The sequence below is a fragment of the Mustela lutreola genome, chromosome 11 (genome assembly GCF_030435805.1).
Source record: "Mustela lutreola isolate mMusLut2 chromosome 11, mMusLut2.pri, whole genome shotgun sequence".
Taxonomy (NCBI): domain Eukaryota; kingdom Metazoa; phylum Chordata; class Mammalia; order Carnivora; family Mustelidae; genus Mustela; species Mustela lutreola.
The window spans coordinates 63,507,491-63,533,260 of NC_081300.1; the positions used below are offsets into that span (position 1 = coordinate 63,507,491).

Here is a 25,770-nt window from a genome sequence, read left to right on the forward strand (position 1 = left end):
GTTACGCTGCGTGCATTTTAAGAGATTGGGTTACAGGGACTCCTGGGTGGCTCAGTCATTATCTGCCTTTGGCTCACTTAGGTCATGATCCCAGGGTCCAGGGATGGAGCCCTGCATCAGGCTCTTTGTTCAGTGGGGGGAGCCTGCTTCTCCCTCTCCCCATCCCTGACTCCCGCTTGTGCGTTCTCGCTCCCTCTGTCAAATAAATAAAGTATTTTTAAAAACGAGAGAGAGAGAGAGAGATTGGGCTATATTCTTGATGAAACAAAAGACGCATGCGCACTCGTGTGTGTGTGTGCCTAAAGCAGATAAATGAGATTTTCTCCCCTTTTCTCTCAAAAAGATCATCAAATTTGGCCAAACGGCTGCCCAAACTCTTCATTGTGAGCCTATATTCTCAGGGTATTGACATAGAAGAAACAGTTTTAGACTGGAAAATATTAAAGTGAAATGTTGCAAAGAAACCTCGTCTAGAAAAGCACACCAGGCTAGTTCCTGGGGGACGTGTTAATTTTGGCAAAACATTTTTTTTCTGGTACCATTCGATCAACCGCTGTGTCCCCCCCCCCCCCCGTTTTTGGTAGATGTATGTATTTGAGAGAGGTGGAGCACAGTGAGGAGGGGCTGGAGAGATGGAGAGAGAGAGAGTTTGAAGCAAACTCCACACTGAGCCCCATGTGGGGCTCAAACTCATGACCCTGAGATCACAACCTGAGCTGAAACCCAGAGTCAGACGGTGCCACCCAGGCGCTTCCAAGTGATGGTCAACATGGGGAGCCAAAAGATTCACAACAGTTCAGACTTTTTTCTATATCGTGAAGGGAAATTTAAATGTTGTTTATTACGGTATTAGCTCCACCGGTCGATCAAAATATCTTGGAATCACTGAAGAAAAAACAAAGGTGGACCTTTGAGCAACACAGGGTTCGGGAGGCTGTGTGCCAACACCATGAGCAGTCAAAATCCACATATAACCCCCAAAACTTAGCTACAAATATCCTATTTTTTCTCTCTCTCTCCCTCTCTCTTTTTTTTTTTCCTAGAGAAAAAGTTGTGAAGGAACAGAGGGAGAGGGAGAGAGAGAATCTTTTGGGGGGGGGTACAAAAAAGGTGATTTTATTAAAGCATGGGGACAGAACCCGTGGGCAGGAAAAGGTGTTGCCGAGAGAGAGAATTTTTTTTTTTTTAGATTTTTACTTTATTTGACAGAGATCACAAGTAGACAGAGAGGCAGGCAGAGAGAGGGGGGAAGCAGGCTCCCCGCAGAGCAGAGAGCCTAATACGGGGCTCCATCTCAGGACCCTGAGATCATGACCTGAGCCGAAGGCAGAGGCTTTAACCCACTGAGCCACCCAGGCGCCCCGAGAGAAAGAGATAATTTGTTTTTAAGACTTTATTTATTGGGGCGCCTGGGTGGCTCAGTGGGTTAAGCCACTGCCTTTGGCTCAGGTCATGATCTCAGGGTCCTGGGATCGAGTCCCGCATCGGGTTCTCTGCTCCGCAGGGAGCCTGCTTCCTCCTCTCTCTCTCTCTGCCTGCTTCTATGCCTACCTGTGATCTTTCTCTGTCAAATAAATAAATAAAATCTTTAAAAAAAAAAAAGACTTTATTTATTAATTGTCAGGGAGAAAGAGAGAGAGCAACAGAGGGAGAAGCACACTCCCTACCGAGCAGGGAGCCTGACTCGGGACTTGATTCCAGGACCCTGGGATCGTGACCTGAACTGAGGGCAGACACTTAACCAACTGAGCCACCCACAAGTCTTGCAAGGAGGGACCTTAAGCAGGCTCCACACCCAGCACAGAGCCAGACACAGGGCTCCAACTCACAACCCTGAGATCACCACCTGAGCAGAGATCAAGAGCTGGATGATTACCTATCTGAGCAACCCCCGCAGGAATCCCCAAAATATTTTATTTTTAAAAGATTTTATTTATTTATTTGACAGAAATCAGAAGTAGGCAGAGAGAGAGAGGGAGGCAAGTTCCCCGCCGAGCAAAGAGCCCCATTTGGGGCTCGATCCCAGAACCCTGAGATTATGACCTGAGCTGAAGGCAGAGGCTTTAACCCACCGAGCCACCCAGGTGCTCTAGATTTTATTTTTAAGTAATCTCTACAGCAAAGATGGGGCTCAAACTGACAACCCCAAGATCAAGAGTTGTATGCTCTACCATGCAACTCGATTGCAGGGTTGTGAGTTCAAGCCCCATGTTGGATGTAGAGCTAACTTAAAATCTTACAAAATCTTATAAAATCTTACAAAAAAACCCAAGAATCACGGGGCGCCTGGGTGGCTCAGTGGGGTAAAGCCTCTGCTTTCGGCTTGGAGAATGTTTTCAGGTGGAAACAAGGCACAAGAGAAACGTGGACGAGGGAAGCCATGGAAAAGTGGAGGGTGATGGGGACACCACATCCCCGGCAGCAGGGTGGATGTCATGGGAAGCAGCGAAGGTCTTGTGGTCAGACAATGCCAGTGACATTGGACCCCAGACCATCATCTCTATGTGCTCACATCCCTTAACAGGTCTGGGGACAAAAGCCACTCCTCTGTTAGCACTGAACTTGTAGAAATGATGACCTCTCATTTCCACCAATCTGACAAAAGCAACTCTCCCATCTAGGGATAAGGGGACATGGGACACTTGCGCCTGGCTAAGCACCTGAAACGAGGCTGGTGGGGGCATACACAATCCTCTGAGCTTCCAGAAGCCACAGAAAACTTGACTCACATTCCAGGACTGCCTTTCATATCCAGGCCAACTCTGATACACTAAATGGAAGACAAAATTCTCCCAGCTTTGAACCAGCTCGGGCCTGTGTTGGCTGAGGGCGACTCCAGGAAGTCAGCACTCCGGGGAGCCTGCTGGAGCCTGCTGTTTGCCATCGGGGGCCACCTCACTGTTCCCATCTGCCTTGGTCTGTTGCTGCTGTAAACAAACCCACCGGCTGTCCCCCTAGGCAGGGACTGTGGCGCTTCCCAGGTCACTGACATCCCCAAACCAACTGAGGGAACAGTAAGGGCGACTGTGTTGGGACCTGAGCCCCAGCACCAAAAGACTTAGAAGCCCAAAGAGGTTTTATTCAGATCTATGGTCAGTTACAAACTTGATTTTTGATTTTTGGTCACAGACCCCAGAATGCCATTATTCTGAATTTACATCGAAATATAAAACTTGATATTTAAATAAAAACAGAAGCAGAGGCTTGGTTTAAAATCGTTGTTCAGATGTTTTCTCTGGTGTGTCACCCATATGATGAACAAAAGTGCCTGAGTCCCTGTGGGGATGACTGCTGACCGTGAATGTGTAACTGAATATTTAAATGTCATAAAAAAGTTAGGGCCTTTGCACCTGATTTTACTGAAGATACAAGTAATCCTGTGACCATCTTTGGTTGCAGACCAGACGCTGCCCGACTCCCATGGCCCTGCTGCATCCTCTCTGCCCCTCGGACATGTGCACCCGTCCTGGCTGGGCAGTGAGGCTGGGCCACCACCAAGAGACATGTTTGATAGCATGGGGGCGAGGAGGGAGGCAGAGGTGAAGCTCCGTCCCACTAAGCATCTGTTCTCCTGGACGGTCTTTCCTCCTACTAAGTGGAATCAGATGGCCCAGCCTTGGAACTGCCGGGAAGGTGTGAAGAATGACCCTCACTTTGCCAAATGTGATGGGAGAACCTTGCTTTATAGTCAAGAACCAGAACCACCCTCTTAGCTTTCTCAGGAGCCGCTAGGGTTTGGGATTCTTCTCTGGAATCAGAGGCTGAGCTCCCATCCTGCTGTCACCAGGGAAAGGAGACTCGCGCCACCCTGCCAACCTGACAGACGGCAAGGCCCCATCTGGGGAGCACACAGCTCAACCCAGGACGGTCAGAGCAAAGAAAGGCCTCGAGTGCTGTGTCATGGCAGGGCCTGGGGCTGAGGGGAGCAGGGAGGATCGAGCAGCCGGGTCCGGGGCTGTCCTGTGAGACTAACAGGATGCCACGCTCGTCCTCGCCTGGCCTGGCCCAGCCCACACCTTCCTTGTTTTAGCGTCTCTTACACACAGCTCCGTGGCTGCAGGAAAACGCCCTGTTGCTTGGAGGTGACCTCCAGGACCAAGCGAGGGGCTACGTGTCCCTCCTGCCGGCCTAGCCAGGGCCGTGTGTGGCCTGAGGTCAGAGTTGGTGCAGCTTGCTTCGCTCCGTGAGCAGCGTCATGGCCACAGCGTAGAAGAGGTAGCCCAGCACGAGGAGCAGGGCACAGGTCAGGGGCCCAACGCAGAACAGGGAGGCCACGAAGAAAGCTAGAAGCAGCGACAGCAGCGTTCGGTAGCTGCCCAGGAAGCGCAGACTGAGCCTCGGACCCCGGGCCCGGCTGGCTGCAGACCCCTGCGCCACAGGGCTCAGCAGGCGCCTGCCTGCCAGCCCGGGCTCTGTGAGATGGTAGCGGCAAAAGCTGCCAAGGAAGTCGGCCCGGGCACACAGGGCTGCCATCCGGCCTGCAAACTGGGGCACAGACAGAGACGTGGGGGAGTTGGCGCGGGCAGGGCCACGCACTCACCCGGCCTCTCCCCGTGGGCGGCCCTGCCCCCAGCACTCACCCTCTGGTTGATGGCGGATGACAGCCGGAAGAGCATGCGGACCAGGCTGGCGATCTCGTAGCTCCGGATGGGCTGTAGCTCCAAGTCCCCCTGGTACTCGATGTCGAACCGCCGTAGCCCATTGATGATCTAGAAGCAGGACGAGAAGTGAGCCCCAGGGGAGACCCGGCCTGAGTGGGCAGGGCCACAGACACACCCATGTGGAAATTACAGAAGCAATGAGGGGATGGGAGGAGCCGTCCGGGACATGGCCCTTACCTGGTAGCGGCCCAGGGGTGTAAGGATGAGCCCATCCTCTCCCACGATGCAGTCTGGGAGCTGCTTCTTCCCATTCTCATCTTGCGTCGTCCCCAGGGCGAGCGTGAGCTGGGCGAGCTGGGCCTCACTGAGCTGTTGGGGCAGCGGGGGTGGGGGGGTGAGGAGCACTCTGAGCGGGCTGAGCCACATCCTGCTTTCACTTCCCGGGGGGAGGAAGCGGACAGGGCTACATCCCTGGGCCTCGAACAGCGAGCACAAGGGGACCAAGACTTGACATCAACAGTACAGGCTATGCCTCCCGCGGGCTCCCCCAGGGTGTAGGGGCACAGGAGCAGACACCAGGCAGGAGACAGCCCCCAGAGCTCGTACTCGGAACATCTGGCACAGGTACTCCAGGGCCTTCTCTAGGTACTCGTCCGTCTTGCGGACGCTGTCTTGCCCCATCTCGTCCAGATCGTTGGCTGGGTAGCAGCCGTTCGTATCTGTGGAGTAGAAGCCCAGCCACGACAGGAAGGGGCGGCCGGGTGTGCTCTCCCCACACTGGTCAGAGATGGACTTGGCGGTCTGCTTGGCCTGTGTGATGAGCTGAGCCAGGCGCAGGACCTGCGGGGCACAGGGTGGGGGGCAGGTCAGCCAGCCCAGGTAGCCCCCAAGAGGCTGGCAGGCAGCCCTCGGGGAGCCCCCACCAGGCCAGGAGGGGGCGAGGCGTTTTCAAGACCAAGACACGCACATTCTAAATGTGAAAGCTTTCCAACAAATGTTGTCTTTATTATCAGAAAAAAATTAGACCTTGATGGAAAAAAGGGCAGGAGAGCATCATCCAGGCAACACCCAACCTTCTGCCTGCCCCAGCCTCCGCTCCCACAGCTTCTGGACAGCTGGGGGGCCCAGGGGAGCCCCAACTCACCAGCGTCCGGACCTCGGGCCCAAACATCGGGGTGTACTTGCAGTCCTGGCCCTCCAGGCTGTAGACGTGGCTCTTCACTTTGAAGGAGGTGTCGGTGACGGCCGGTGGCCACGAGGACAGGAAGCTGCCCGTAAAGGGGGGCGCTGTGAAGAGTCGGTGCTGGCGGTGTGGGATGACGAGCTCAGGCTCCAGGAACAACTGCTCCCCTGGAAAGCATGATGCCAGTCTGGTTGCAGCTTCCATGGCGCCTAGGGAGGTTCCCGAGGGACAGGGGCCCACCTCCTGAGGCCCCTGCAGCCCGACAGTCTTCACGGGAAGGCTGACGTTCACAAAGGGAAGCCAGAGAAGCTAATGCCCGACAGAGCGACCTGAGACGTGACAGAACCCCAGATTGCTTCCTGATGCCCTGAACTCTGCCTCCACTCCCTCCAGCGGCCCCCCAGATCCCAGCTAGCATGCTGGGCCTCAGGGAAGGCACAGTGCTGCCCACCTCCGACCTGTACCCCGTCACCGTGCACTCAGAGCCCCCACACCACCGAGGCTGGGCTGCTCCAAGCCGGCGAGGCCCATGCAGTCTCTCTGGGTCCCCTTCTGAGGGCTGCTTCCTGCCGGCTAAGGGCTTACCTTTCTGAATCATCTCAGCCAGGTTGGGCTGGGCAAAGACTTTGGCCACTCGGAACACCATGAGCGCGTTCTTGGGGCTGACCAGGTCGGTGCGGAGGGCACGGCTCAGGAAGCCCACGAAGAGCTTGGTGTACATAAGCAGGTTCTCCTGCACAAAGGGCGCCCTGGGGAGCGAGGCGGTTCATCAGGGGCTACACCACCCTGATCAGCGGTGCATCAGCGGCTACACCGCTACTGTACTCCCTGACCCGGGCTCTTCCCGGGCTTCTGGACTCTCCCCAGCCACAGCCTCCAGGTGGGTGAGGCCCTTCCCCAGAAGACAAGGGCTCTGTGGCAGGGCGCAGAGGGTGGAGGGGATTAAGCGGCGGCGTGGGGTGCGAACACACATGTGAGTGGAGAGCAGCAAGGGGACAGCGTGGAGAAGGGCCACCAGCTGTTTCCGTGGGAGAGCAATCCTGGGGCCCAGTCAAAGAGGGGGCAGCCTGTCCCCCCAGCACTGGGAGCATGGTGGGCCGGGGCTCACCATCTCTCTGACACAGCCCGGGGCTGGCAGTCGCTGCTCGGAGCCGGCTTCTCGGGTGCGTACCTCCAGGGCTGCAGGTAGCTCAGCCACATCTCCAGAACCTGGCAACACACTCATGTGCTGAGGGCCTCGCAGCCGGCAATCTGGTAGGCTGTGGGTCTGGGGCTTTGGGCCAAATCCTCAGGTGGCCTGGAGCCCAGCCCCAGGGAGGCAGCCCCGTGGGTGAGCAGGAGGGAGTCTAACCGTGGGGCTTCGGTTCCTGGTAGAGGAGGGTGGGGCGGCCACCAGGTTGGCCCCTTCCCACCTACCTACCCCCCTCAGAGGGCCCAGGAGGGAGCTTCGCACACCCTCCCATGAGCTTTATTTTTTTTAATTCTTATTTTGTTAGAACAATTTTTTAATGTGCACCTAGCTGACACACAACACTACGTTAGCACCAGCCCCTGTGATGCTGAGCCCTCCTGTCAGCCTTCCGGAGAAACGTAACATGGAATGCTTCCCCGACCAAGTGGGTCAGGTGCAGCTCAGTGAAGCTGGGAATCCACCCAGCACGGACACCTGGGGTCAGAGCCAGGGAGGACAGAGCTTTTCTGTACCCGAGGGTTGGTTTTGGAAATTCAAACAACCAGAATGTGATACCCCCCCACCCCCCTCCGTAAGGTCTCCCCACCAGGCCTTAGCAGTAACAGCTGACTCCCTCCTGCGTCCATCCCACAGGGACCTCCGTCACCAAGCACACACAGGGCAAGGGCAAAGGTGGAGAGATGGGGCTGACACTCACGGCTCTGAATGATGCATCCAGGGGCCAGTGGCCGAAGCAGTGCTGCAGGAAGAGGTAGAGCTTCTGTTGCACAAACCTTGGGACAGCAGCCCTGCAGGGGAGGAGGGGGAAGGGGCCCCTCACAGGTGAGTCCAGTGGCTCTGGTTTGCAAGGGCCAGCCCTGCCAGGGTAAGCAGTGGGCACCCCCTGGAGGTAAGGCCTCCAGTTTCTGGCCCCATTTTTCAGAAGAAACCAAAGTTCAGAGAGGTTAGGTAATGTCCCAAGGACACACAGCACACACGTGGATGACCTAGTGAGGCTCCCGTGACCCCCCTCTGCTTGGCTCACCACATACAAGTCACCTACTCTGCTGGCCCCAGTCAGCCTAGGAATCGGGCCACTATCCCAGGCCTTCTGATGGAGGGAGAGGAGCAGAGAAGATGGTGAAGGGGATGGCGCAGCACAGAGCTCAGTCTCCAGTGACCACAAGAGCCACTTGGAAGTGAAGAGGTTCCTAGCCCACTGGCTTTCCTGGGCATTCCGAGGAACACTGTCACTGTTGAGCTCCTACTCTGCCCACCACCAGGGAGGAGGGGACAAGACCGGGCAGCAGCAAGACGGGGCCTTTCTCTGGGCAGTCCGGCTCTTCCGACCAAAGATGTTAGGCCCCAAAGGAGAGACCCGAATGGGGGTGGGGAGAAAACCCCAAGGTGCTTTCCCACCTGGCCCACCCTGCAGATGCCTTGCAGGCTGTCCCTCACACTCTAGGGACAGGTCACAGTGGGCAACGTGCGTAAGGGATGAGGCAGTGGTAGCCGGGATATGGGAGCCCCACGCAGAGCCCGTACCCACCGTTTGAACTCCTCCAGGGGGCTGGTGGCGTGGGAGTGGGTGGACGGAGAGACCTGCTCGGGCTTCAGGCTGTTGGAGAAGGCGTGTAGGTGTTTGAGCAGCAGGCGCACCACCAGCACGTGCTCCTCGGTGGGCGTGAATGACTCCTAACATTGAGGGGGGCGCGGTGTCAGGAGTCAGGCCAGAACCGTTTCTTCCACCATGGGACACATGGGCCACCCCCCTGGCCCTCCCTGTGCCTTACTGGCTGGCCCTGCAGCCCACTGAGAGCACCATAGCCTGCACAGGGCACCCACAGGCCCAGGTGACATAGCCCGTGGCTCAGTAAGCCTGCACGGGGAGTGGAAACACACCTGTCAAGGGCTTCACTGTGGGCTTCCAACCCCTTACTGGACCCTCCGTGGCTGACTTGGGTGACTTCTGCCCGCCCCCCTCCTCAGGGATCCCCTCCTGGCCAGCCCAAGGAGGAGCAGCAGGGGCAAGGCAGGCTGACATCCTCCCCATCAGATCTAGAGGGGTCTCCCGCCGGCTCCCTGGGGCCCCTGGCTTCCCATTTCAGGCAGAAACACTACCCAGTTCCTTCTGCTGATGCAATCCCCACCCTTTCATCCACTCCCTGTCCTGGACCCGCCAGCTGGGGGCTTGGCAGGGCAGCCCTTCCCCTTCTATTGCTGATGGATCTGTGGTCAGCATGACCCCCAAGACAAGAGCACTCTTGATCTTGTGGGCCGAAGCTCCAATTCCCAAGTTCACGTAGACTCTTTAAGACTCAGGCCTGAGAGGACAGGCTGCCTGTTGGCTGTTCTGTGACGGAGAACAGGGTGGTCTTCCAACTGGTAGAGGACAGCACCGGTGGGCCCCATCACCTGCCGGCTCCCAGCTCTGGGATGCCCAGACAGGCACGCTCCTCTGCCCACACCCAGCACCCCCAGAGCCCCTAGGGCCACCACAGACTGGATGGACGAGCTTTCGGAAGCCTAGTCCCAATCCTGAGCAATGCTGCGGCTGGCAGAGGCCATGCCTCCGGGCACAGCCCGGGCACCCAGCCACCGTCGCTGCTCACAGCACTGTCCTCTCAGCTCTCCCCGCCACAATCTGCCTGCACGAGCCCAGGCAACACAGCCCACAGCTCAGTCTGCCCGCACAGGGAGCTACGGGGCTTCGGGAGGAGACCTGCTGCTACTTCTCTGTACGTTTACATCTTTGTGTGATGAATTTGCATCATTTGAAGAAAAAAGCGTAAGATACTTTCCTAATGAGGAAAGTAGGAAGGCACCGATGCCAGGCTGGAGCCCCCTCCCCAGGAGTCCCTGCCTTTCTCATTCCTGGTTTCTTGCCAACCCCGCCACGGTCTCCGTAACAGAGAACAGAGCATCTGCACTGAACCGGAACTGCGTCCCCTCCTCCTCTGCACAGGCCCTCACCACTGCACTGGATGCCTCTTGGGCTATCTTCCTGCTGGGGGAAGCCAAACCTTTCTTCCGACCTCCCCTCCCCTGGTCAAGAGCCAACTCCCCATAGGAACCTTGCCACAGCTGTACGTTGCCTCCTCCAGCTGCATGTCCTTTAGGGACATTGTCCTAAAGCCCGTGGCATTTCTCACTGGGCCCAGCCCTTAGCTAAGCAGCCCCTCTTGCTATGGACATTTATCCAGGGATCCTGCTGTTAGCCAAGTGAGACTTTCCCCGACACAGGCCTGAATGCTACCCGCTTCGGTGCTTGGCCCACCTCTGCCGGCCCTCCTGGGCCATGTTCTTCCTTCCACCCAGCAGCTGCTGGTTCTGGGCGGGGATCCTGTGTGTGCTCACCACCCCATCCCAGGAAACCTGATTTCTCATCTTGTACTCAAGCATCAGGTTACATATTATGGCGTGCTCCCAAGGGGAAATGGACAGACCCCTGGCCTTGAGTATGGATCTAGACGCCTGTTTTCGGCCCAGAATTCCTAGCCTTCATCTCATGAATCAGTGAGCTACCAGCCTCCATTAGCCCAGAAACAGCCTGCAGGTCTGAATTCCACCTACCAACCTCAAATCTGTCCACACTGGTCATCTCTGCCTAAAGCAGACCCGTCTCCAGGAGGCTCTTGTCCACTCTGCCCATCTCTGGCAGTGCACCCAAGTCCACAAGAGGCCAGAGCCCAACGTGCTTAGGGATCGACAGCCTCTCCAGGCTGGGGGACTGAGCCCTTGTCCTCCCCACACCTTGGCTCACAAAGGCTTGGGGTTGGCCGAACCCATGCCACTATGAGCCCTGGGGCCTCCCTGTGCTCCGTCAGTTCCTGAGCGCCAGGCCCACACTGTGGGTGAGGAGGGCCACTGCAAAGGCCACACTGTTTCCACTCCCTCCAACCAGGGCCAGAGAAGCCACCAACTCCCAAGAGCTTGCAAACTCCGGTTGGCTTGGGGCTTGGGTGGGCAGATCTGGCAGTTCCACACCCCCAAACCTGCACTAGTTTGCCAAGCTGAGGGCCAACGCAGGCTAGAGAGGACACTCGCCATGATCCCCAACACACACGGGCCTGGCTCTGTTTAGAACTGGTCTGAGTCACCCCTGTCGGTCCCTCGCTTTACCACTGCACTGTCATGCGCTCCATGGCTCACACCACAGGGCAGGGGTGAAACGCAACAATAGGAGAGCAGCCAGTACTTGGTAGGCGTGAAGGGCCTGGAGGCTGGGTTGGGCAGGGCTGTGGAGGGCGCTGGAGACACTGAGTCGGTAGTGCAGAACCTCCAGCTGAGAGACAACAAAGCAGAGAAGCCGAGAAGAGGCAGGGAGGGTGGAGGGCAGGGCAGGGGCAGAAGGGGAGAGACCGGGGAGGGGACAGTAGGGAGAGAAAGATAAAGGTGAGCCCAGAAGTTTAAGGAGAGAAAACAAAAAACAAAAACAAAACAAAAGCACATCAGTGACAATCCACACAATCAGAGCCCCACAGCCTCAAGCCAGTGGGACACCACCCTCAGCAGCCCAAAGGGGTCCTGCCCAGTGGGCAGCCCAGAGCCAGGCCAGAGGGCTGCTCCTTCACCTGCCAAGCATAAACAGACTTAAGGACACTTGGGCAGTCTCCTCCAAGTCACTGGGCCTGAAAGTCCTTCTAGCTCCCTGAGGTCAACCTGACTTTCCTGCCAGAGGGGCCTGCCCTCCCTGACCCCTGATTCCCATGGCTGCGGCGTGTGCACTCTGCACACTGCCAGGATCCTGGGAGGCTTGCTGGGACACACCACCAGCCACCAAAGCCCTGAAGTTCCCGAGGCTCCAAAAAGAAATTTTTGAGGAGCCCGTTCCTAATGGAGACTCCTCTGCTCAGGGAAGAAAAATATGTCATTTATTGGACTTTCCTGGGTTGTCCCAGAGAAAAATTTACCAAATTGACACATGATGTGGTCAGTTCCTAGGAGTCAAAGATCTAATCTGTGGCCCCTGCTGAATGGTTGCCTCTGTGGGGGCTGATTACCAGTATGGCACAGAAGCAAGCAAAGCTCAGCCCACCAGGCCTGACACCCTCTGCACCCCACATCCCGGAAATCGTTAAAGGTGGCACAAACACTCATGGGTTCAAATTCTGGGATACCCATCTCTCCCACCTTACCAGGACTCCCCAACTCCGAACTCACAGAGCCCTAAGAATCTGGCCATGGCCACACACACCCAGAGGCAGCTGGAACCCGAGGCTGGGACAGCCTGGGACATGGGGGATGACAGCTGAACTGGCATAGCTGTCCGCCCCCACCCCCGCTATGACAAAGCCTGCTAAAGCAGTCCCCTTCAGCCAAGCAGAGTTCAGAGCTGGCCTTGGCACACATCCTGCCCGGTGAGGGCCACGCCTTCCACTGAGAATCTCCTATACATAGGAGAGGCCAGAATGCGGGTGCCAGGCCTTTAGGAGAAAGGCGCAGCCAGAGACACGCAGAGCAAGGGCAGGAAGGAGCACAGCAAGGAGTGGGCTGCGCTTCAAGGCCTTCCTCTGGGCCAGACCCTGGGCTCAGCCGCAGCTTGGTGGGAATCAGACCACATGGTTCCCCTGCTGGGGACCTGCCCAGCCTAAGGAACACCGGGCAGGCCCTGCAGTGGCCTGTAGAAGTGTGTGGACTTCAGCAACCATCTGCTTCTCCAGAAGCCCTGCTCAGTAAGCTGGGATGGGGCAGAGGCCCAGGCTCTATAGAGTGGGCATCCACTCTGGACCCAGGCTGCCTGTCACCTGGGAGGAGGTGGGCTGGAAGCACCACGGGACCTCTCGGAGCTGCACTTCCTGCATCTCCAACGTCAGGAAACAGGGACCTCAAGGCTAGGACTCCACATGGCACAGCCCAGGCCTGGGTAGATGATAAGGAGCCTCGGATGAAGGAGATGTCCACAGTTGTCTTTTTCCACTTCCCAGGTTTACTTAGGCTTTGTGTTCAGCCTCAAAAGGAGGCAAAGAACCCCAAACAAACAATAAAAAACCACAAACCCTCTCCAGGTACCTGGTGGGGGTTTCCCGGTTGTTCTCCCACTATCAGCCGTTCTGGGCCGCTCTCAACTGCCCTGTGGTCTGGCCAAGAGGAAGCAAAACGTGGGGAAGAAGGGGAAGGCCCTCCCGCCCCAGCAGGTACGGCCCACCGCTCCTCCCAAGTAAGACAGCCTAGAGAACCTTTGTGATTGGCAGATCTGCTAAAAATCACAGCGAGTGTGCTTGCGCTAGCTTGGAAGACAGAATGAGCATCCCGGAGGGCAACGTAGCAAAGCAGCCTCTGCCTCTGCAAGACCAAGCCACATGCACAGGGGCTGAGTAAGGCCCTTGGGACCCAAGGGGGAGGCCCCCACCCCCCGACTGCCGTGCACCAGCCAGGAACATGCAAGTCCACTCTGGAAGCGGGAATGGCAGCGCAGGTCCTCAGGGACGCGAGAGGCCCAAGAGGGAGTCCTGGCTTTGCTGCCGTTCCATGTGGTGCCAAGGACAGAGATCTGAGGTACTCTGCACTTTAAGAGAGCAGCAGTTGGGGGCTGCTCCCCAAACCGGTACTCAGCGGAGGGCAGGGAAGCAGAGCTGGTTGCCGAGACTCTGCAGCAGGAAAACAGTTCCAGCTCCGTGCTGGATTCGCAGAGGGAAGGTCACAGGCCACCCGTATGAATTTTAGGGCCAGACTCTTAATTCTTAAGGAACCTCTCAAGCATTCACACAGAATGTTTTTTTTTGTCTGGCACTGACAAAAGTGACGTCTAAGAGGCAGCCCAGCAGCACACAGAAGCCGTGGACTGAATACCTGATTACAGGCCAGTGCTGCTCCTAGCAGGGCCCCGGTTTGCGTGTTTCAGGCTTTTTTGTGCAGTGTGACCCTCAGTGCCCTGCCGCCTCTTATTAAACGGACAGAGCTGTTCTACCCTGACAAGTCCAGGGGGCAGCTGGCCCTGGGCATGGTGACCCAGGGAAGGTTTCGGGGACACAGCTGCCTCCACACCTCTGCGAATGAGCATGCTGCCCTGGGAGGGAAGGAAGGAGGAAACAGGCCAGGCCTCATGCAGGAAGGCGTCAGATCTCACCCACTGCACAGAGGGCTGCCTGCCGCTGCTCTGGAGGAGGGAGAGGCAGTGTGGGGACCAAGGGGAGCGAAGTCTGCCAAGGGGCCACCTCGGCAGGAAAGTAGGAGGCACCGTGACGGCAGAGCGGATGGAGCTAGTTGTGACTCTCAGAGGCACTCGCTGACTCTCCTACCCCCAGAGCACGAGCACCACAACCTCATCCATTCCGGCTGCCGGGGTGGGGGCTCTGGAAGTAGCATGAGGAGGACCCCAGAGATTACATGCCTCCAGCCCTCATGGGGGGAGCCCACCACAGAACCAAACCTGCCTACTGCCCAGCACTGGAGTAAGGGGTGGTGGTTGAAAACCAGCACCTGAAAACTAGCTGAGATTAAGGACAAGGTGGACCAGGCACACCAGGGCCAGAGACAGGACGAAAAAGCACAGCAACGTACCTTGGCGTGAGGGGACTGCATTTTTTGGTACATCTCCAAGGAATAATGATGAAGCCACATTTCAACAAAAACCTGCAAGAGAGCACTGGGTGGTTAAATGATTTTCATTTAGGATGCTGTGACCATTCAAAGGGTAGTTTTTTTCAACAGTGCTGGGAAAACTGGTCATCTGCATCCAAAAGAATGAAGTTGGACCCTTACCTTCCACCAGAAACAATAAATAATTCAAAATGGATCAGAAACCTACATGTAAAATCTAAATCTATAGAACTCTCAGAAGAAAGCGTGGGGAGAAGGTTTTATGACATTGGCTTTGGTGACCATTTCTTAGCTAGGGCTCTAAAAGCACAGGCAACAGAAGAAAACAGGTAAATCGGACTTCATGAAAATTTAAAAAATTTTTGCGCACAGAAGACACCATCCAGAGTGAAAAAGACCACCCACAGGATGGGGGAAAGTATTTACAAATTGTGTGTGTGAGGAGGAATTGATATTCAAAATGTACAGACAACTCCTACAATCCAACTACAAGTAAAGAAAGCCACTCAATTAAAAAATGGGCAACGGACTTGAACAGACATTTCACCAGTCGACATACAAATGGCCAATAAAGACACTAAAAGACGCTCAACATCACCAACTATAAGGAAGTGCAAATCAAAAGCACCGGGAGATACCACCTCACATTCACTGGGGGCGGGGCCTCTAATCAAAACCAGAACATCATGAGCGTAGGCATGGCCGCCCAACGCTTGGTGGGAACATTGCGCTGCCGGTGGGAACGTACAACACAGCAGCCAGCGAGCATTAAGCAGAATTACCGCGCAATCCAGCAGTTCCGCTTCAGGGTATAGACCCAAAAGAGTTGAAATCAAAGTATCTAAGAGATTTCTGTAAACCCGTGTTCACAACAGAACTATTCACAACGGCTAAAATGTGCAAGCAACCCCAGTGCCCATCCAGAGATGAACGGAAACAGAGAAAGTGGTAGATCCATACGACACAGCATAACTGAGCCTTAAAAAGAAAAGAAATTTGGCAACGTGCTACCACATGGATGAACCTTGATGGCACTCTGCTGCGTGAAACAAGGTAGTCATAAAAAGCTTAAGTATTGTATGGTTCTGCTTCCATGAGATTCTAGAGTAGTCAAAATCGTAGATGCAGAAAGCAGAGTGGAGGGGGCCAGGGGCTGGGAAGAGGGGTATGGGAAACTTCTGTTTAATGGGCACAGTTTCAGTTTTACAACATGAGAAAGTTCTGGAGATTACTTCCACAACAATATGAACATGTGTAATGCTTCTGAACAGCATACTTAGAAATAGTTCAAACAGCAAATTTTATGTTGTGTATTTCACTGCAATTCAAAGGAATTTTTTCTTCAATTAAAAAAAGAAAAAGCATTAGCGTTCTGGTCTAGGAAACAAACCTTCAGCATTTCTTCCCCATAAGCCTGGGTCCTGGCCACCAGCCTTCCTCACGGGCTGGCAAACCCCAGAGTCCACATTAGCTGGGACCCATCTGAAGCACCAAAACCCCTCTGTGACCAGGGACGATGAGTCCAGCCATCTGATCTCCTAGTGCTGTCTCAACAATGACAATGCTGAAAGTGCAGCAGCCCACATACCAGGAATTATGTACAAGTCAGGAAGGACAGAATCCCATCTTATCCACCTGTCAGGCCAGTAAGTGATGCTCCTGGCTACCAACTCTGCTGCAGAGTTGAGTGTCAGAACCAGCTGAACCTCTCCACGGTGTATCTACAAGAGACAGCCTGGCCTGGGAGGTGGGCAGCACCGCACCCTGGGAGGGAGCCAGCCCAAGCCTGTGTGAGAGGCTGGAGCCTGCTCGGGGGCAGACAAGGGGCCCTACCACCTTCCATGTGGATCCCCCAACCCAGAAGGGATAGGGGCTGCCGGCCAACCAAGGTGAGAGGCTTTGCAAGCCTTCTCCAGCCAGTGTTATAAAAACGCTACAGGGGCAGGGGCTTCATATCCAAATGAGGGTGATCACAGGTAACCTCTCCAGCAACGTGAGAGCAGGTCGGAGACGTGTGGTGTGGGGCAAGCCTTCATGCGGATCCACTAGAAACTGAGCAGCACTCACACCACCATGAGAAAGACAAAACTCCAAGGCCAGTGAATCCTGGGATAGAAAGCACTACCAGTGACATTCAGATTAGAGGGGTGGGCACATTTTCTCTAGTCTGATTTCTACATGTCACAGCAGGAAAACACCAACAATTCAGAGGTGCTCTCAGGCTGAGAACGGTGTTTGGCCTCTGCCCCCTGGATAGAAGGTGGCCAGGCAGTTTATCTGGAAACAGAAGACGTAAAGAGCCTTCTCATTCTCACCTGGAGTAGTGTCTCAGACCTCCAGATCTCATGGGAGGCGGGGTCTGCATTCACAGACGTCTGATGAGAGACATGTCGCTTCAGGAGGCTGGTGTGGTGGAGGCCATAGGAAGCGAAGGGCATGGCTGGCGTCCTGAGGGACATACAGAAACAGGTCTTCGTTAGGGGCTCCTGCTGGCACAAGCAGTGGCGATCTGAATGTGAACATCGGTGGCAATGGAAGCCACTACCACCTGCTGAATCACAGGACGGCCCCCAAATCCATATGGACATACACAATCAATGAGCGGGAAAAGACTTCCCTACTGCAGAGCGTGCCCTGATCAATGTAAAGGGATGAAAGCAGACAATCGCCCTTAGGCAACCAGCCTATTAATAACTTATTTGGCCGGCAATAATCAAGGGACACTAACACTGCTGATAATCACACAGGCTCAGCATTATCTTCCCAACAAATCCCTCTTGCTAATTGGCACAAAGTACCCACTTAATTTTACAGGAGGAAAACCTGGCCAACACGCCCCTGACCCAGTGATCAAGACGACGTCACCAGCACACAGACTCCACGGCTGCCAGGCCTACTCGCTACAAAACACCAGAGAATTCAAGATGAGGGCATTCTGCACACCCCAGTCCAGCTGGCTAGAAGACCCTAGAAAGATAGCCAGGGCAGCCCAATTGGGGTCTGAGAATGAGATAGTGGCCTGGCAGCAATGCTGATCTGATTTGGATAAAAGCGCAATGGCCGTGTACAAGAATGCACTCACTTTTAGGAAATATATTCCAAAATGTTAAAAAATAGCAGGCATCATGTCTGTAACTTACTCAAATGACCCAGAAAACACACATACAGATAGAGAGTAAAACAACTCAGAAATGTAGGTGAAGGACCTTACTGAAGTTTTTTGTTATTCACGGCAAGTCTTGGGTCAGAAATTCTAGATTAGAATAAGCCAACAAAACCGGGCCCAGAAGCCTGCCTCTGAGAGGGCGTGAACCTGACCATCCTGGGTCCCTCTCAGCCGTAGCATTAACAATGCCTGGGCAGCCTCTCCCCCTTCCAAACCCCCATGTCCCCCTTTCAATCCCCTTTCCTTGGGGGCATTCCTGTGCTGGCAGGAAAGAACCAACCTCCCCAGGAAAAAGGTCCACCAGCAAGGCTGAGGAGGGTAAAGAGCATAGGGGGCAGCTCCTGGGTCACTAGTGTCACCCGGGGAGAGGCAGCCAATTGGTTCCTAGCTACAGGCCGCCCATGGCCTCAGTTCCCCCTCGGGCTGAGGCTGGCTGTGCACGCCCTTCCTGCACATGGTCCAGCCACAGCCCAGCCTGCTTGGATGGGCACAAAAGGCTCTTTACCCCAGGGTCTCTGGCTCAGGCCAAGACCTGGTCTGACAGATTCCTCCTATTCTTATTCCTCCACATGTCAGCTCTGTGGTAACCTGCCTATAGGCCCTTTTTCTCCAGCACCACCCACTCAGTGCCACTGATCAGCTCTGGCAACACTGCTTCAAACCCCCTGCCACCACTTCCCTGTGGGGCTTGGATGCCACATGTAGGGAGGGCTGCTAGGGGGAGAACACAGCCCACTCTGAAACCAAAGCCAGGCCTTGTCCATAGGGCCACAGGACCTGCTCACTGAAAACCCAGGCACGGACGTTGTCCTCACCCTGCCCTCGTCTGGTCCGTGCCAGGGCTGTTGGGGTTGGGGCACTCTGAAGAAAGAGTGGCACTACTGTCCCTGTGAGTAGTGCCTGCTGCCCAAGCCATTCCCCTGCAGAAGGGCCAGACTTTACAAGCTGGCCGCAGGGACGGGGCACCCCAGGCCAAGAGGCAGGGCAGCCAGAGAGCCTTACCTGGGAGCTGGTGAGGGGCTGGGCCCCCCAGGACTGGAGGAGAGCGGGGGGAGCACACTGCCTTCCGTGGGCAGGAACCATGACAGGTACCGGTCCACGAGGATGAAATAGGCACAGTCTGAAGTTCGTATGTGGAGAGCCCCAGGGAGTGGCTGGAATAGCAAATCTGAGTTGGTACGTGGCTCTGGGTGCCACCCCTGGCTGCGGACCCCAGCAGCCTCAGGGCTCAAGTCACTGCACATGAGCTCTGGACATAGGCTACATCCCAGGGGCCAGACCAAAGCACCCTGGGCAGCATTGGGAGATGAGTCCCTCTCCCACCCTGGCCAGGGGGCCTGACTAGACCCCAGAGTCCTTTCAGCATGCAAGCTTCCTGGGCACCTCTGCTCTGCCCCCGTGCCCAGCAAGCACTTCCCATAGGAAGCCCCCCAATCACCAACTGGGGTGCACAGGTCACCCTATGTTGCCTGTCAAGTGTGCCCACCGGCCTGTCATCCTAAGTGAGGATGGTCTGAAGAACAAAGGCTGGAGGAGGATGCAGAGGGGGAGCCGGAGAAATGAGGTGAGAAGGGAGAAGAAATGAAAGGTACAGAAAGTCCTAGGCCACAGCCCCCACCCCCGGGGGCTTTGGGAAAAAGCTGCTCAGGGGCACCCCTCTTGTACCTTTTGAGTGATGAGGCTTAAAGCAAAGAAGAACATGTAGTACTCGAACGGATCTGATGGCAGCGTCAGGAGGCAAACGGGCAGGGTTATTGGGCCACCCCCAGCACTGTGTCCCAAACCCCCTTGGCCTCCCCAGACCTGGGGGGCTGACAAAGGATACTGAGGGCCAAGTGCAGGCCAAGACCCCCTGTCGGGGGGAACTGGACCTTGTTGTGGTACAGAGGGCTGTCAGGGAGCACGCGCTCCTGGATGGATGCCTTCACGGGGCCCTACGGAGACAGGACGTTGGGCTTGTGGGCAGGCTCCACAGTGCACCCCCACGTGGTGCAGCCTCTGGGAAAGGCTGCCGCGGGGGCGACCAGCACACGGACCCTGCCTGGGGGAGCAGTGCTGTCCTCCCAGTAGCGCTGGAGTAAGAGGGCCTCCACTCAGAATTTCTCATGCTATCCTCAGGAAGACCCTCAAATATTGAGCAAGGGCAGCAGATGTGTGAGTTTCTAAGCCTTGTCAAAGGCTTCATGTTCCCCCTCTTCTTTGCTTCCCATACCCACGAAGAAAGTCACCCCTCCCCTCAATTTGCCCCTGAAGGCTGCAAACTCAGAAAAACAGAGTAACTGTCACACAACCCTACCTGCCACTCAGCCAGGGACAAACCAGGTCGCATTGTGCCTTCTCCTTGAGCAAAGTCGGGAATGATGCCCCTCAGACCCTGAGCAGACACCATGGTCTTCTCCTGCCCACAGCCGCAGCCCCCAAGCCCTACCCCACCTGCACCACTGCAGCCGCTGTGCAGGGCGCTCTGTCCTGAGCCCTGAGCATGGTGCTCGTCCCACAGTTTACTCACAGGCAGGTAGGAGACAGGAAAGTCAAACTTATAATCTTCGGCCTGAAGCTTATAAACCAACTTCATCATTGGGCCACTGACCATGAAATTAAACCAACAGAAAAAGGGCAATGAGCTGTAAACCACCTTTCTTCTTACTTTGAGAAATATAGTGTTTTAAGAACGGGATCACCATGAGGAAACATCCAGCCCCTCTGAGGTGACAAACCTACCTACCCGGGGTCTAGAAATTCCATTGCAATGCTGTATTCCACAGGACTCATGCGTCCCTGCAAACAGCGGAGGTTCCAGCCAAGAAGGACACCGTCCAGGCTGCCAAAAATGCTCTCCACCAGCCATGGGAAGATGGCGTGCAGCTCCTAAAATGGTGTGCAGGGGAGGCTTTGGGTAGGCTTGCTGAAACCCAGTGCCCACTGCTGGGCTGTGTGCCATGCAGGCCTCCTGCCCAGCCCAGAAGGTGTCCACCTTCTTCACTGAGTGTGTACACAAGAACTAGAAATTTCCAGGGTGAGAATCCTTGACCAGGCTGGCTTACTTACTACTTGGTAATTCTGGGTAGGACTTAAATAAAATACACACTTTCAGGGTGAAAACCAGGGTTTCTCAATCTTTTGGGCTGGATACTTCTTTGCTGAGGTGGAGTGTCCTGTGCAATTTGGGAAATGTACCAGCATCACTGGCCTCTGTCCACTAGATTCCAGTAACACCCTCCCCTGTGTGACAACCAAAAATATCTCTAGACATTGTCAAATGTCCTGTGCAGGACAGAAGCACCTGTGGCTTAGAACCCCTGGTGTACATGTTGACATGTTTAAATGTGTCCATAAAGGTGACAGTCACAATACTGGGTCACACCTCTGTGCAGAGCAGTGCTCAGAGTTGGGAATCAGGGGCCCTAAGCATGTTTTTTCAAAGAGTATATGAGACATGACCCAAAGAGATGCTAGCAGAACTGCACCTTTGCTGGAAAATCCTCGATGACTTTAACCAAGTCTTGGCACCGCTGTGCAAAGGGCTTATTTATGGAGTCAGCTTTCAGGCTAGCCTAGAAGACAGAATAAACCAGAAAAATCATAAGCATATTCAGTTGGCAGCTTTTCTGCCAACTGGCTCAAATCAAAACAGAAACCTGAGTGAAAGGCAGGAGTCAGACAGACCATGGGCATGGCTCCCCAACATCTTGTGAGTCAGGTCATGCGTGTCAGTGGCCTAAAGGATGCAACTGGGAGAGGTAGGGGTCCTTTGCTCTCTAGACAGCCAACTCTCAGGCTTCTTCCCTGCACCCTCTGTCAGGCATCCCCAGTTCCAGCAGGGTACTACACAATTTCACGACAGAAGTGACTTCCACCCAATCCAGAGCAGGGTCTCAGTTCTAGGGTCAGCCCCACAGCCAGGAGAGCACCCTTACTGTGTAGGGCACCACTCACAGACCACAGAGTACTCCCTGAGTGTACACACACACAAACTGGAAATTTCCCTGTGATGACACAACTGTGATCATCAGTAAAGATGCCTGACAAAACAAGGGAGAGACCGGAAGCCCTCTTAACCAAGTAATCCGGTGTTCAGTAGATAATGGGACAAATGAATTCATTACCTTAAGAAACAAGGCAGGCTAGAAACAACAGATGGTTTCAACCAAATGCTGACACTAATCGTGAAGGCACTGGACAGGCCAAGAAATATTTAAGACAAGAAGGAAGGAAATCTATCCAAGATCATGGAGTGTGGATGAAGATCAGGAAAAAATGCCAGAATTTGAACCAAAACGGCTATGCCCAAGGAAATTGAAGGCCTTAGCCACCTCCAAATGAGGATGGTGTCGCAGTCAAAGATAAAGATTTGGGATGTTGTGTCACGCGCTGTGGGAACACTCCCTGCATGTCTGGCCTCTACCCACTGGGTGCCAGGAGCACTGCAAGTGTTGACTCTAGAAGGGGCACTAAGGAAGCATGTCCTTCTAAATGAATGTTTACAGAAAGCATCTTCCGGGAACTGAAATAAGGAATCCTCACCATGGCTATCTGCCTCAAACATAACTTCCCAGCATCATGTTTAATGCTGAGAGTGTAGTCACGCCATTTTCTAAGGATAACAGCTGGGGTTATTAGAATACCCCGTGAAGCATGTAAAGATTTACAAGATGCAAAAATTCTGATGTATATCCTTTCACATGAGCCTTCCCAGGCCCCGGGAAGTCATGAAAACTGCATTTGAATCAACCTACCTTGGAGGTGAGAAACTCATCTTGTAGGTGAGAAAACCAGGGCTCAGAGGTAGAGTAAACCCAATGTCCTGCCAAGTAGGGGGCAGAGTCAAGTCTAAGGATTCTAACCCCAGGCCAGCTTCCTTAGCATCCCCTCAAAGAACTACCAGAAGACAGTTCAGGTCAGGGGAAAGAACTTGAAAGTCCCTGGGCTATAGAACTATCATCAGGCTGACGTTCCTGGAGGCAGGTGGTACTTACCAGCAGAAAGCTGGGCTGCTGCAGGTGAGGAAACGCCATTGCAACCTCTTGGGACCCACAGACAACGGCCGTCTTAGGAAACCACTGTGAAAAAACAAAGGTGACATCTCAACGTCTGCCACACAACAGAACGTTACATTGCCTCACAAGGGCCAGGAGAGTATTTGTAGAACTCAACACACTCCGCACTGCCAAATGCCAGGTTTTATAGAAATGTCAGTCTAGAGGTGCCTGGGTGGCTCAGGGGGCTAAAGCCTCTGCCTTCAGCTTGGGGCGTGATCCCAGGGAGCTAGGATGGAGCCCTGTCTTAGGTTCCCTGCTCAGCGGGGACTCTGTTTCTCTCTTTCCCTCTGTGCCCACACTTGCTCTCTTTCTCTCTCAAATAAATAAATAAAAATCTTAAACAAAAAAAGAAATGCCAGTTTGACACATTCCATTATGGCCAGCTTCAGAGCCAAGCCTGCAGTGGCAAATCCTTGGTGAAGCTTGTACAGTACTTGCTAGGGGCCACACCTGCTTCTAGGATCCCGCCATATATTTCCTCATTTAATCCTCTGGGGTTGGCAGAATTTTCAAGACAGCCCTCCAAGATTCCTATCCTTGGGTATTCAGTCAAATGCTCATGTAAGGGTTATGAAGGAATTTGACAGATGAGACTGAGTCTCAAGGGGGTGGACCACAAGATACAGAGCAGTGCCAGCGGCTGGCCAGTAAGGAAACGGGGACCTTAATTGTGCAACCCGAGGGAACTAGATTCTGCAAGCAACTTGAATAAGCTCGGAAAAAGATTCTTTCTGAGGGCTTTTAGGTAAGAATAAAGCCAACCAACACCTCCATTTCAATCTTGTGATATCCTAAGCAGAGAACCCAGTGGAGCCTGTGTAGACTTCTGGACTGTATTATTGTGAGATAATAAGCAGATGCAGTTTCAAGCTGCTAAGTTTGCTAAGGAAGAATCGAAAATATATATCCTCACATCAACCCTGCAAGGTCAATAGGGATTAAAAAAAAGAAGTGGAAGCAAAAAGGAGGTAAATCACATGCCCTCACTTAGCTGGTAAATGGCAGAGTCAAGATTCAAACACATGGACCTCTTAACACATGTTCCACGAAGACAAGTACGTCACTGTGCTCCACGAGAATGAATGGAATGAATGGAAGGGATCAGCAAGCGCAGCCAAGGGAGTTTTTGAACAAGCCATCAGAAAATCAGGAGCAACTCTCTAGATTCCTATCTCTCTGCCCACCCAGTTCAGAAACTGAAACTATCCAGACATGGACTGAACAGAAACAGAGACCACTGAGTCCCACTGATGATGGTCTTCCTGGTACAGCTCTGCCCACAGCATGAGTAAGTGTGCTGAGGTGGCAAATGGAAGTGCATGTGGATGAGGAAAGACCAGGTGCAAGGAAGCTGTGAGGCAGTGGAGGAACTGAGAGATGTGCATCTCTGTCTCTTGGCAACAGAAACAACCTCCTTGTTTTTTTCAATTCTTCATGACACTGGCTATCAAATTCAGTTTTAAGGAAGACCTAAAAGGCCTTAGTCCTGAACCAAGAGAATAGCGCGATAAAGATGACCAAAGTAAAATAATCAAAGCAGCATAAAATCCTGGCCTGTTTGCAAAGGGCAGAGCGCTAGAGATGATGAGGTGGCAGCCTGAAATGGCATCAGCTCAAGGACTGAGGGCCAGAGGCGCCAAACCAAGGAGTCTTTTCGGGAGAGGGCAGTTGTCTCTTAACTCCCTGTTCTCTAACCCTGCCACAGCCAGGCTCCTCCATCATACTCTTCTCCGCATGTACAAAGTGTTCTTTCATCCGCCACTTCACGGCCACTTTATTCAGTGGCTGCTTCGGATCCTGTTTTGAGGTTTCTTCTCGGAGTGGCAGCACCGATCACGCCAAGCAAAATCACACTACTGCCACTGTTTCCCTCTGGCTGCTGAGAAGCAGAATATGCTCCCATTTGCCGCTCACAACTGCCCTGTGAAGTGAGCCTCGGGATCTCCATATTACAGATGAAGAAACTGAGGCTCAGGAAGCTCGACCCACACCGGGAAGAAGAGTCAGGTGAGAATCCACACTCGGCTCTTCCTCCCACATAGCTTGTTGAGCCCAAGGCTCCACTTTAACTCGAATCTCTCCCTCCGCCAACTCCGTTCAACGAACGTCAACCGAGCACCCACCAAGATGGGGTGTGCGAGGCGCGCGAGAAGGTGGCATGAGGGCGCAGCCCTGGAAGATGGCCATGAGGGCGCAGCCCGGCCCTTGGCTTCCCAGCCGGCCGGCTGTCCAGGCTCGGGGCACAGACACCAACGTCCGGCCTGAGGCCTACGGCTCGTGTAGGAACAGAGAAGGCTTCGGCGGAGATTCGGGGTATCGCCGGGACATGAGACCGTCCCGCGCGCGGCTCCCACCACTCACCTGTGGGACCCATAAAATCCCGCGCCTAAGGGACGGAGACCGCCATTCGGCTATCCGGCGCCGAAATGTCGTCATCAAGCTGCGCCTGGCATCACGCCTACCCTACCCAGGCGGGAAACGCACCTTCAACTCTGCGCGCAGTTATCGCAAAAGGCACATGCGCAAAATGAAGGTCGGCAGGGTTTAGGGGGTTACATCTCCGAAGGCGCGTGCGCAGCAGCAGTGTTCCTTAACCCTGAGTTCTCCGAATGTGGGAGCTGGAAGGAACGCGCGTGCGCGCAAAGAGAAGCTGTTTATTAGGGTCCGGGAGGCGCGCCCCCTAATGGGGAACCGGCGCAGAATAATTATACACCGCAATGACTGACCTTCCGACAGGCATTTATTGAGCGCCTACTATTATTTTCCAAACACTGCGCTGGGTGCTGCTGCCCAAGTGAGAATGACCAATGAAGGCTGACTCTGAACGCCCAGAAATGTGTCTCTGCGGCCCGCCTCAGTATCCCCCATGCCTAATACATCTCCCTATTGTGGGACCACTGATTGCAGCTGTCAGGAAAATATTCTTGAGACTATGTTGCAACTTAGTAAGTTCATTCAAATAGCACAGGGACAGGACTTGTAGGCACAAACTACTTTTGCTGTATGAAGCTGGTGGTTATATGCTAAGTGTTCCAGGCATAGGAGCCGTTCAGGGAGTAATAGGTCAT

The 25,770-nt window shown here is 54.4% G+C and overlaps 1 protein-coding gene across 5 annotated transcripts; it reads right to left on the reverse strand.

The window, feature by feature from the left end:
- Positions 1-3,058: 3,058 nt before the first annotated feature.
- On the reverse strand, positions 3,059-25,217 carry SMPD4 (sphingomyelin phosphodiesterase 4). 5 transcript variants are annotated; one of them, XM_059139293.1, is made up of 20 exons: positions 25,064-25,217; positions 22,640-22,723; positions 21,131-21,217; positions 20,389-20,531; positions 20,173-20,248; positions 19,489-19,597; positions 19,329-19,381; positions 18,666-18,817; positions 16,813-16,945; positions 14,459-14,530; positions 11,154-11,240; positions 8,505-8,650; positions 7,674-7,764; positions 6,893-6,993; positions 6,370-6,533; positions 5,746-5,951; positions 5,208-5,441; positions 4,839-4,970; positions 4,581-4,709; positions 3,059-4,485 (listed from the first exon to the last, which is right to left on the reverse strand). In XM_059139293.1, the coding sequence occupies exons 1-20, from the start codon at positions 25,136-25,138 to the stop codon at positions 4,156-4,158; spliced, it is 2,604 nt and encodes an 867-aa protein (XP_058995276.1). In that variant the 5' UTR covers positions 25,139-25,217; the 3' UTR covers positions 3,059-4,155. The 5 variants fall into 5 exon arrangements, with proteins under 5 accessions (XP_058995276.1, XP_058995279.1, XP_058995277.1 ...); XM_059139296.1 differs by lacking the exon at positions 25,064-25,217 and adding an exon at positions 24,826-24,988; XM_059139294.1 differs by lacking the exon at positions 11,154-11,240.
- Between the last annotated feature and the right edge of the window lie 553 nt (positions 25,218-25,770).